Below are 12897 nucleotides of genomic sequence, written 5' to 3' on the forward strand. Positions count from 1 at the left end.
AAAAATATAGAGACATTTATTCTGTACAATAATGTTCATGAACAATCCCTTTGCAAAGCAATACAGTGATGGAATCTGATTTTAAGGTAACATAGTAATATAGTTTTTAAGGTTGAAGGAAGACTAAGTCCATCTAGTTCAACCCATAGCCTAACATGTTGATCCAGAGGAAGGCAAAAAAAACATGTGGCTAACACTAAGCTCCACATTGGGGAAAAAAATTCCTTCCTGACTCCACATACGGCAATCAGACTAGTTCCCTGGATCAACGCCCTATCAAGGAATCTAGTATATATAACCTGTAATATTATACTTTTCAAGAAAGGCATCCATGCCCTTCTTAAATTTTAGCAGTGAATCACTCATTACAACATAATGCGGCAGAGAGTTCCATAGTCTGACTGCTCTTACAGTAAAGAATCCACGTCTGTGATTATGATTAAACCTTCTTTCCTCCAGACATATAAGATGCTCCCTTGTCCCCATCTCAGGCCTCAGAGTAAAAAGATCAGTAGAAAGGTCTTTGTACTGTCCCCTCATATACTTGTACATAGTAATAAGATCACCCCTAAGCCTTCTTTTTTCCACAGTAAATAACCCCAAGTGTAATAACCTGTCTTGGTATTGCAGACCCCCCAGTCCTCTAATAACCTTGGTCACTCTTCTCTGCACCCTCTCTAGTTCAGCTATGTCTTTCTTATACACCGGAGACCAGAACTGTACACAGTACTCTAAGTGTGGTCGCACTAATGACTTGTATAGAGGTAAAATTATGTTCTCCTCATGAGCATCTATGCCTCTTTTAATGCATCCCATTATTTTATTTGCCTTTGCAGCAGCAGCCTGACACTGGCCACTAAACGTGAGCTTGTCGTCCACCAATACACTCAGGTCTTTTTCAGTTACAGTTTTGCCCAGTGTTTTACAATTAAGCATATAATTATACATTTTATTTCCTCTGCCCAAGTGCATTACCTTACATTTATCCCCATTAAAGCTCATTTGCCATTTATCAGCCCAAGCTTCTAGTTTACATAGATCCTCCTGTAATATAAAATTGTCCTCCTCTGTATTGATTACCCTGGAGAGTTTAGTGTCATCTTCAAAAATTTAAATATTACTCTGTATGCCCCCTACAAGGTCATTAATAAATATGTTAAAAAGAAGGGGGCCCAATACTGACTCCTGTGGTACCCCACTGTTAACTGAGACCCAGTCTGAGTGTGTTCCATTAATAACCACCCTTTGTTTCCTATCACTGAGCCAATTCTTAACCCACATACATATATTTTCCCCTATCCCCATTGTTCTCATTTTATGCATCAACCTTTTGTGTGGAACCGTATCAAAAGCTTTTGAAAAGTCCATATACACAACATCCACTGCATTTCCTTTGTCCAGTCCGGAACTTGCCTCCATAAAAACTGCTCAAATTAGTTTGACAGGAACGGTCCCTCATAAACCTATGTTGATATTGGGTCATGAGGTTATTCTTCTTCAGATACTCTAGTATAGCATCTCTTAGGAAACATCCAAATACAAATGCACAGGCAACCAGCACTGCAGTGACTCAGTCCTTGTGCAGAGACTCTAGAAGCTCGACCTCATCAGCTGGAGCAATCAGTCTTACCATCGGGTGCAACTCCCTCCAGAAACAAAGTAAGCCACAATTCATACATGAAGAAAGCGAGGTGGCACACCGATGTAATAAAATCTTCTTTTATTCCATTTCCATTAAAAATGCGGGGAAGTGGCACCTTTTACGGACAACGGCCGTTTCGCGTGTCTATCACGCTTCTACGGGTCCCGGAACCAGCGGCGGACACCGCGTTCTATGCTAGGCTCTCCACATATGCTGTATCCAAGGACAGCAAAGGAGACGTCTGTCAAGAAGAAGACGAGAAGAGGCGGGCAACATCAGAGGCAACACAGATTTCATCAGGGTGACCCTATCCCAGGCACAGCCCCCCTGGTGTGTACTGATGAAGGTCTGTTTGACCGAAACGTTTTGTTAATTTATGGACTGCATTAAAATTGTACTTCTTTGAACGAATCCGAGTGCCGAGGTTATTCTATAATATTGTACGGGTTCGGCCCCTACTCGAGCACCAGTGTCCAGCTGTGCAGCGATTTCTTTCTACTACTGTCCTGGTATGCATGGCACCCCTCATCCCTGTCCTGGTATGCATGGCACCCCTAATCCCTATCCCGGTATGCATGGTACCCCTAATCCCTGTCCCAGTATGCATGGCACCCCTAATCCCTGTCTTGGTATGCTTGCACCCCTCATCCCTGTCCTGGTATGCATGGCACCCCTAATCCCTGTCCTGGTATGCATGGCACCCCTAATCCCTGTCCTAGTATGCATGGTCCCCCTAATCTCCATCATGCTGCACATTAAAAAAAAATAAACACTCCTACTCACCTCTCTTCTCTCCTCCAGCGCTGCGTCCTGTCTGCCTGCACTGATCTCTCCATGTGAGCCGCGCATGATGTCACTGCCATGCGCGGTTCACAAGGAGAGATCAGCTGCCGGAAGTCACTGCTCCCCACGCCGGGTCTGTGTGCGCGGGGAGCAGTGACTTAAAGAGCAGGAATATTCAACCCCTCCCCACGCCCATGGGCGTGGAGAGAGGTTGAATGTTCATGCCCTTTAACAGCGGGCACAGGAGATAGCGGCAGCAGTAGCAGCCGCAGCGCGGCTACACTGTATACCGCTATTAAAGAGCAGTGAATGTTCATTTTCTTTAGCAGCGGGGACAGTGTAGGCTGCTGTAGGCGGCGGCTGCCTCCTGTGCCCTGCTCCTCCACCGATACCGCTCCCCCCACACCACACATAAATATACACCCCCCCCAACATTCGGACTATAAGATGTACTTTTTGGAGGAAAAAAGTGCGTCTTATAGTTCGAAAAATACGGTACTTGCTTTAGTTCTCTAAATGCTTTCTTTTTGTCACTTATTGCACCCCTTACAGCTCTATTTAGCCATAGTGGTTTCCTCCTATTTCTAGTATGTTTATTCCCATAGGGTATATATTGTGCACAGGTCCTATTCAGGATGCTAATAAATGTCTCCCATTTGCTTTGTGTAGCTTTATGTCTCAGGATATCGCCCCAGTTTATTGCACTAAGATAATCTCTCAACCGTTGGAAATTTGCCTTCCTGAAGTTTAGTGTCCTTGTAACCCCTCTACTACACATCTTATTAAAGGTTACATGAAAACTTATTATTTTGTGAACACTATTACCCAAGTGACCCCCAACTCGTATATTTGATATGCGGTCTGGCCTGTTGGTTAATATTAGGTCTAGCAGTGCCCCCCTTCTTGTTGGATCCTGAACCAGTTGTGAAAGGTAATTGTCTCTCATAGTTGTCAAAAACCTATTACCTTTGCGTGAACTACAGGTTTCTGTCCCCCAATGTATTTCAGGGTAGTTGAAGTCCCCCATAATAATGACTTCTCCTTGAGTCGCAGCTTCATCTATTTGCTTTACGAGGATATTCTCCGCTGCTTCCATTATTTTTGGAGCGTTATAACAAACTCCTATCAGTAATTTATAAATTTTTCCCCCTCCCCTTATCTCCACCCACAGGGACTCTACATTTTCATTAGATTCACATATATTCTCCCGCAAGATGGTTTTAAGGATGATTGTTTGTACGGTCATTTCTGAACAGACTATAGCCCTGTAAGTTAACTGCCCAGTCATGGCTCTTGTCCAGCCATGTCTCAGATATCCCCACCATGTCATAATTATTTTCCAACAAAATTAATTCTAATTCCTCCAGTTTGTTGGTGAGGCTTCTGGCATGGGTGTACATGCATTTTATGTATCTCTCTGTACCTCTATTCCTTCTTACTTTATTGACTGTTCTAACCCCACCCCCAATTTCTTTATTTGTGCCCAGGTCACTATCTGCACTAATACCCTCACCCCAATCCCTAGTTTAAACTCTCCTTCAAGCTTCTAGCCATTTTCTCCCCCAGCACAGCTGCACCCTCCCCATTGAGGTGCAGCCGGTCCCTAGCGTAGAGTTTGTAGCCAACTGAGAAGTCAGCCCAGTTCTCCAGGAACCCAAATCCCTCCTTCCTACACCAGTTCTTGAGCCTCTTATTTATCTCCCTAATCTCCCGTTGCCTCTCTGGCGTGGCACGTGGTACAGGTAGTATGTCCGAGAATACCACCTTGGAGGTCCTTGCTTTAAGCTTGCAGCCTAATTCCCTGAAATCATCTTTAAGGACCTTCCACCTACCTCTAACTTTGTCATTTGTGCCCATGTGCACCATGACTGCTGGGTCCTCACCAGCCCCTCCCAGTAATCTGTCAACCTGATCAGTGATGTGCCGGACTTGAGCGCCAGGTAGGCACCAGACTGCTCGACGATCCCTGTCTTTGTGACAGATTGCCCTATCTGTTCCCCTAATAATTGACTCCCCCACTACCAGCACCTGCCTGGCCTGCCCTGCTCTCCTATTTCCCCCCTTACTGGAGCTGACACTCCTCCGGCTTTCAGGGGACAAGCCTTGTTGCAGCAGTGCTACCCCTGTACCGACACCCCCTCATCTGCCAACTTTGCAAACTTATTGGGGTGTGCCAGATCAGGACTAGCCTCCCTGGCACTCTTCCCTCTACCCCCCCTTCTAACTGTCACCCAGCTAGCCGCCTCACTGTCCTGCAGCTCCCTACTACCACCCTCCCCCACATCTACCCCAGTGAGCAGCTTCTCAGTGAGCAGCAGACTCCTTTCCATATTGTCAGTGTTGCCAGCTGCTCATTTAGATCCAGTACCTGGGCTTCCAAACGCACAACGTGCACACATCTCGCACAGCAGTATGCACCCACGACCGACTGTTCAAGGATTGCATACATGTGGCAAGATGTACACTGGATAGCATTGCCAATAATGGAGCTCATTTCCTAATGGGGATTGCACTAGACAGAAATGTTAAGTACAAAGAAATGTGAAGAATTACTAAAATACAGACAGCAATTCAGTCCAAATTCCTCCCTTCCAAACTCCTTGAATCCAAGTCACTGAACAACAAGTCACACTCTTACTTCCGTTTTTACTTACGCTCCGGTCACACTCAGCTCATTCACACTCACTAAGGAAGAAGATTTAAAGAGGTTTTTATTTTTATTTTTTTGCCCTTTTGCAGCAATGCACACTACAGCTCAATGCACTTCCAAAAGGCTCTCACCAGTTTCATCGTGCTTGTCTACTATACAGATCTGATGGTTTACTACAATCGTCTGTGAGCTAAACACATCAGCAGCATCCCCAGTCCTGATCGTTTCCAGGTGGAGCAGTTATGGACGGTGCGGTAATACATAACACACTTTGTGGGAAGTCTGCAGCAAAATCTGCAAACTTCACAGGCGTATTTTGATGCAGATTTAGATATGGATTTTCTACAGATTTCACTCTTGGCGTCCCGACTGGGTACACCTTGTCGCTGGTAGGATGGCTTTTACGCTATTTTTTGTTACTAAGTACCCTATGTTATTGATATGCACTATTGCTTGTTACTTACTTGTAGCGTGGTGTATGTTCCTTTTGTTTCTATGTTAGGTTTAGATTTCACCCTTTGAAATACAAATAATTCCATATATATCACATACAGCATGCAGCTCCCAACCATGCGATACACTTTACTGTTAGGGCTCGACCACGCCACTGATTTTCCTGGATGAGTGCTATACGTGGTTTTCACAGATAGCACTTGTACCTATGATATTCTATAGAGCTGTGAATAGGTCTGATTTTTTTCCTCAGACTGATTGGTCCATGGAAAATATTGGAGATACATCCTATATTGACCCATAGGCCACGTTCATACGTTCAGTATTTTACATCAGTATTTTAAATCACGAGTGGAACAGTCAGGGGAAAAGTATAATAGAAACACGTCACCACTTCTGTATTTATCACTCACTCCTGGTTTGGGTTACAAATACTGATGTAAAATACAGACCAAATAGTGAACGTGAGAACCTGGCCTTAGAATTGCATTGCCGATATTGATCCAATTGTCAATGCAAGTCTATGAGTCCGCGAAAGAATCTGACTGCACTCAGATGACACCAGAGTGCAGTCTGATTTTCACAGACTGACAGAATGGAGAAGGTGGAGAAAATTTTTTTTTCCCTCTCTCCACATCCGAGAAAAACTGATGAAACTCTGATCAGAAGAATTGGACCATTTTTCTCGGACATGGAGAAAACAGTTATGTGACCCTACCCTCATATATACCCATAACTATTCATACACGCTTATGATATTTTTGGGCAGGGCCCCAAGCCTTTACACATCTATTCCTTCTTCCACTCCACACCTCTGATATGCCCTGGAATTACTTGCCGGCAATTCTTTTGCAGGAACTCTCCCATGGTTTATAGAAATCCATACACCCACTGCACAAAAAAAAAACCACCACATCAACACATATTGAATAGATTTTCAATAGTGGAAATGTCTGAAAGAATTCTGCAGCATGTCAATATAATCATAATAAGACAACGAGCCCTCGGGACGTTTCTGCTGCCATCTTCCAGTGCAGTAGCTTTTATTGCCGAGATGTAGCACCATTACTGCAAAGGCTAAAAACTAAAATAAATTTGACATCCTGTGGATTTCTAATCCGCATCGTCACTCAATTCATGCTGTGGATTTTTTTTACCTAAATTGCACGCCATTCATTTAAACCTCATTCACAATAATACACAGCAGATTTTCAGCATACAGAAATTCTACTGCATATATGGCCCTATGGGAACATATACTAGCACTGGATATGGACCAGGAGACATAATAAAGCACCTGGGTCCCAAATGTACAATCCATAACAACCCCCCTTTCATTCTGCCAACCATGTGACATTTATAAAACTGGTGTTTTCTAATTTGGACTTTTGGACCCCTTGGTTTAACCACATCTATAATAACCATAATTGACAGTTCTTGACGCAAGTCCAAGAGGTTCATGAAGAAGGTGAAAAAAACTCCCCCAAAAAATTGGCAACCCCCCCCCCCCAAAAAAAAAATAGCACAAGGCATGAAGGGGACCTCAGAGAATTTTATGATTCTGTCAATAATATCTGTGAATATCTGGCAAGGTATTGGATGAAAGCCTAGAATTTAATGCCTGTCTATACAGATTACATACTTTAAAACTGTATATATTTGACTGATATCCAAATATCCTAATCATAAAAATAACATTTCCCCAAACTCACTTATTGAAGTGGTGGTTTAACTATTTTATCTTTTTTCCCCAGCCATAATTTTATAGGCTATACACACAGTCACACAGAATTATTTTTATGATTGTTCATTTGCTTCACAGATGAAAAGTTAAGACATTTTCTAAATAGTCTTCATTAAAAATGTTCCATTATTCTGCAGCTAATAGAAGGAGAGAGCAAGAGGTGGCTGTACACAGATCTGTTGTGGAGAGGGGAGAAAGTATCTAAAGTCTTATGGGGAGCAGAGAAAGCAGGCAATAGACAATGAGGTAAGCTCATGGAGAGGAAATACAGGTGCATCTCACTAAATTAGAATATCATCAAAAAGTTAATTTATTTCAGTTCTTCAATACAAAAAGTGAAACTCATATTATATAGAGTCACTAAAAACAGAGTGATCTATTTCAAGTGTTTATTTCTGTTAATGTTGATGATTATGGCTTACAGCCAATGAAAACAACATTTTCACTAATTTAGTGAGATGCACCTGTAAGTGCAGTATTAGAGCTGTGCTGATACAAGAAAGTGAGTAAAGGCAGCAGCATCCTGGATACACACAGACCTCACATCCAGCCTATATTACTGAGACAGACACTCCTACAAGTGGTTAAAAAAGAGTGAAGGAATGAAAATTGCAGCCTTATACCTGGTGCGATTCTTCAGTATATGTAAAAATCATTTTCCATGTCAAGGTGTAAATAGTATTTAAATATTACAGGCAATAATCAATCTTTCACTCAAATGAATTGACCTTAACATACAAGAACAGCAGGTAAAAAGGAGACTTCCAACACCAGTGAAAATTCCTGAATATTTGAAAGCTACTTAGAGTCATAAGAATCACATCAATGGGTTACATCTGCCGACCATAACCCCATCTTCTTCCTAAACTTAAGCCCTATGCACAGAGTAATGAGGGAATCCAATGTCAGGCCGAATCTTAAGGGATAATGCCCACCAGGTACATTTTTAAAAGGAATTTGTTCAAATCCCTGTTCACAGCTTGAGGGCAGAATCAGTAGGTTGCATTCTTCTCAATAGGGATGAACCAATGAGTGATCCTCAGATCATAGTGGTCTATCCCCTATTTCATTGATGAGCCGTAGAGTAAATTTATCTGGTAAATGTGTAGTCATCACTCCAGGCTGGGGTTCACTGACATAAGAAGGTGGGCGAACACAGATGCTGGACCTCTGCCGATGTAACCTCTATGGAGAAGGTACATAGAAATACATGTACAAGTTCCAATAATATAGTATACTGAATATACACTCCGAAGCATAGGTAGAAGAACCCAATGCGGAGATGATAAAAGTCTATACAACCCAAGATGTTGACAATCAGACTGTAGACCGAGGCTGTACTATTCAAATCCGAGCCATAGAGGTGAGGAACCAATGTGGGCCTCAGAACACTCATTATAGATGGCTCCTGATACAACTACAACCTGTCATGTCCCACAGCTCTGAAAGGATACCCCACCCTGTCATACAGAAGATGAGGCAGGACGAGTACCTTTACTTACTCAGGCGTATTGATCCATATGATGTCTAGATGACAGTAGTAGACACACTCCTTGTCCTTGTACGTGTAACATGTACAGCGTCGTTCCCTCCTATGGGCTCCCCCAGAATCTGGCTCCAGGTGAAAGCTTGGGCTCATCTGCTCATATCCAGGAATTGGGGTTCCTTGAGGTCCAGGTGAAGCTGACCCAGGGGGAAGGGTTACTCCCGATTGGAGAAAAATAGTCGACGACTCCTTCTCTCCCCTGCTAGCTTTTCTTCCTCCCTCCTTAACTTGGAAGCTGCCCTTAGCCCCTGAGAGCTGGGGCAGAAGAGCCAGAACAAACCCTAAAGTACAAGAAAGAAGGTAAAAGTTGGAGTTTGAAGTATACGCTGGCCATTTAATGAAGGGCATGAATACTTTGGCTTTTTTTTATTATTATTTCATTATTATGTAATTGTATTGCTACAATGCAACAAAATAATAAAAATTATTGCAACCATGGAGACACATAGATTAACTTAACAGCTGCGTACACAAGACGGTAGGAGAGTTTTAAGCAAGACAATGTTGATTCGTTTTGTAATTTTAGACAGAGCAATAAAAAGAGGATTGCAAATGTGGACATACTTGTCAAATGTTGCTGCACTTGTACTATCTATTGATATGTACCAAACAATAGTATTTTTATGCATGTTGAATAATAGTTATGCACATGAACATGTGCCACATTCCTATATAACATGCACATTTACATAAGGGATAAATGTTGGGAGCCGGGATTTATCCTAGTAAGAAGGCACATGCCCGCAATACATGAGATGCCTTTGTGGCCATACTTTACATAAGCTTCAGCATTGCCTGGCACTAAATCAGACACCAGATGCATGGACAACAAACAGGAGAGAGTCTGTGCCAATTTATTACCAATCTTGCCTACAGTTTCAGCAAACGCTATAGAAAATGTACAAAGTTATACTAAAATGATTACCGTATTTATTTATATAGCACCAACATATACCATGGCACTGTACATAGTAAGTCACATGATTTCAGTATGGCATACAAGGTCCCCGCAGAGCCTTGGGCAGCCATTAAAAATGTATGTAATTGTGGAAGGGTTGGAGAAACTGGTTTAACATAGGTGAAATGAGCACCCTCTCTACTGCCCTATAGTAAAGTGAGTCCACAAAACCACAACGCTTTTGCTGAGATTTGCAAAAATCGTGGCAAACAATGCATTTTTTGTCATAGTAGCGGCAACAAAAAAAAATAATGCATTGCGGCCACATGTGAACACGGTCTTATTAGTTGGCTTGATTTTTTTTTCATTGAAAGAAATAACCCTTAAAGGCTAAAAAAAAGAATTTATGTAGAAAAAAAAGCATCCCACTATTGAAAATTAGTAAAACCAGGGTGCTTCCAGCCTTTGATCAGGTTGAACCTGCTTTAGGCCTCATTCACATACACCTTTTTTTAATGTTTTTATATGTTTACAAGCAAAACACCATGGTTTTAAATAGTTTTTCATTAATGGTTTCATTTTTTTTCCTTTTTTAAATCTGGCTACATTTGTAACATGCATTTTTAAAGATCTTTAGAGACGTCTATAGGAAGAACGCCAAGAAAAACAATGGTATACCGTCTGTCCTCATCACAAAAAAAAACAGAGTAAAAAAATGCTGTATTTATAGGCTTTTCAATAATTTACTTCCAACTTTAAAGTAACATCTGGCTGTAGCATTTTTGGCAGAAAGTAAATCCATAAAAATACTGCAAACTAATTGCTCATTCAGACATCTGAGTTTCACGTACATGTTCACAGATAGAACATGTTCCCCATATATTCTATGCTCATTTGTTTATTTTGCAGACCGACTGTCCATTTTTGATCCAATTATGGATCATATTTGACCCATTCCAGTGAATGCGCATGGGAAAAGCACATAACACTCAGACAGACGCCTTCCACCTTTTACTGTTTATCAAGTAGGTGAAGCTTGGAATTTTTTTTTCCGGATACCGGAAAACCGGTGGTAAAAATTTGACAGACCAAAAATGGATGAAAATTGGATCCAGCACAGTGATTAAAAGCAGTCTGTGTTTTTCTCTCATACAAGAAAAGAAAATGAATGTCCGAATGAGGATAGAAAAAAAAAAAAAGAAGAGAAAAAGAGGTACACTGTATACCAACATATTGGCCTAATGTAGACCAAAAGGACACTTTTTCCTGGAGCTTTTTCAGAGCATATAATAAATATATACTGTAAAGTTGTGATTGTCCCCCCGGAACATATAATGAAATAAAAAAAGCGACTAACAATATATCTAATGCACTGTATTCTTATGAAATTGGATTATTTTAAATCTCATAAATTAAAATTGCCGGGGACCACAATGATTCGCATTGTACTCAACTAAATTGCGGAAAGTTGCATGAGATCTTGGAGATCACATTGTCTTCCAATAAGTGAATGCTAAGGTCCTGTCATAAGACCCATCAGACCCCCAAATACGATTTAGGTATACTTCTAAGGCCAGTGACATGTTATGGTCCCCTTAAATTGCATGAGATCTTGGGATGCAAGCTCACATTGAAAGAGAAGTCACTGCTGAGCTGCAGATCACACCCCTATAGATGACTCTGAAATACAATCATTTCCAAAAATCTAACAGTACAAACTATTTCTACCATGCATAAAGAAGAAGACACCCCCAAGTCTCACTATTTCCAGGACCATACACATGAATAAGGTGACCCCCAAAAATTACCTGAGAAAAACCTCTTATAACAAGCCTATATATTAAATACACATAGGTAGGGGTTAAGACACCCACGTCTTATATAACCAGATATCCCAATTCATTCAACCACTTTGTGGTGTTGGTGTCTCCAACACCTGCACCTGATGTCCCACACACCCTAACTGCTGGGAGTTGTAGTTACACCACATCTAAGGAATAGCACCCTATTATAGTATACAGCGGCACCCCTAACATTGGGAGTACACTTACCTGTGTTAGAAGTGACCAGCAGTCCCAGTATAATCAATAGCCTCTGCTCCATGAACCCAGGTGTAAAGTATCCAGAATGTGATGCCACAATTGCTCTAGATAATCCCTGCCAGGTAGCCCTGTCCTGGGGTGACCATTCCTGCCTGTGCCACTTAGAAGTGAGGTAACTGCAGGCTGCTGGAGCAGAGTAATACTGAAGAGATACCCTGCTGCTCTGTGCATAAGAAGAGATCAGAGAGGAGATATAAAGCTGGTGAGCAGGCGCCTCCCACAGGACAAGAGCATCATTACCACTTCTGAGCCTCCTACTCTCATACAATCCTGCTTCATCCATGTGTGGGAAGAGCTCATCCACATAGCAGAACTCTGACATTGTTTCTAAGAACAAGAAATATTTGCAGAATTGTAACAATAACAAACAGATAAATGCCTAGTTTACTTTTTGTTCCAATTCATCATCATTATCAAGATCTCTGCTTGCTGTCAGACAATAAAAATTGCATCCATTGCAGATAATTATCTTTGAGCTAAGCAGTTCAGCACCTTAAATTTTGCTTAAAAGTTTGCTAGAATATACAGTATCTAAGCCAGGGATGTCAAACTCAAACACACAGAGGGCCAAAGTTAAAAACTTGGACAAAGTCGCGGGCCAACCAGTATACAGTATAATGCCCCCACATAGTCCTCCATACAGAATAATGGGCCCCCACATAGTCCTCCATACAGAATAATGGGCCCCCACATAGTCCTCCATACAGAATAATGGGCCCCCACATATTCCTCCATACAGAATAATGGCCCCACATAGTCCTCCATACAGAATAATGGCCCCCACATAGTCCTCCATACAGAATAATGGGCCCCCACATAGTCCTCCATACAGAATAATGGGCCCCCACATAGTCCTCCATACAGAATAATGGGCCCCCACATAGTGCTCCACATAGTCCTCCATACAGTGTAATGGGCCCCACAAAATCCTCCATACAGAATAATGGGCCCCCACATAGTCCTCCATACAGAATAATGGGTCCCACATAGTCCTCTATACGGTATAATGGGCCCCACATAGTGCTCCATACAGTATAATGGGACCCACATAGTCCTCTATGCGGTATAATGGGCCCCAC

General features: G+C 41.9%; 1 protein-coding gene across 1 annotated transcript in view; it reads right to left on the reverse strand.

Annotated features, from left to right (window-relative positions):
• EDN3 (endothelin 3) overlaps positions 1-12007 on the reverse strand; it is a 133197-nt gene extending 121190 nt beyond the window's left edge. The window contains exons 1-2 of the mRNA XM_073683029.1: positions 11768-12007; positions 8775-9099 (exon numbers count right to left, since the gene is read on the reverse strand). Of these exons, the coding sequence (XP_073539130.1) occupies positions 8775-9099; positions 11768-11819 (377 nt within the window). The 5' untranslated portion in view covers positions 11820-12007. The remainder of the gene's footprint in view (positions 1-8774; positions 9100-11767) is intronic.
• Between the last annotated feature and the right edge of the window lie 890 nt (positions 12008-12897).

The sequence above is a fragment of the Phyllobates terribilis genome, unplaced genomic scaffold (genome assembly GCF_046119375.1).
Source record: "Phyllobates terribilis strain yellow unplaced genomic scaffold, ASM4611937v1 Scaffold_5__5_contigs__length_657084704, whole genome shotgun sequence".
Classification (NCBI taxonomy): Eukaryota; Metazoa; Chordata; class Amphibia; order Anura; family Dendrobatidae; genus Phyllobates; species Phyllobates terribilis.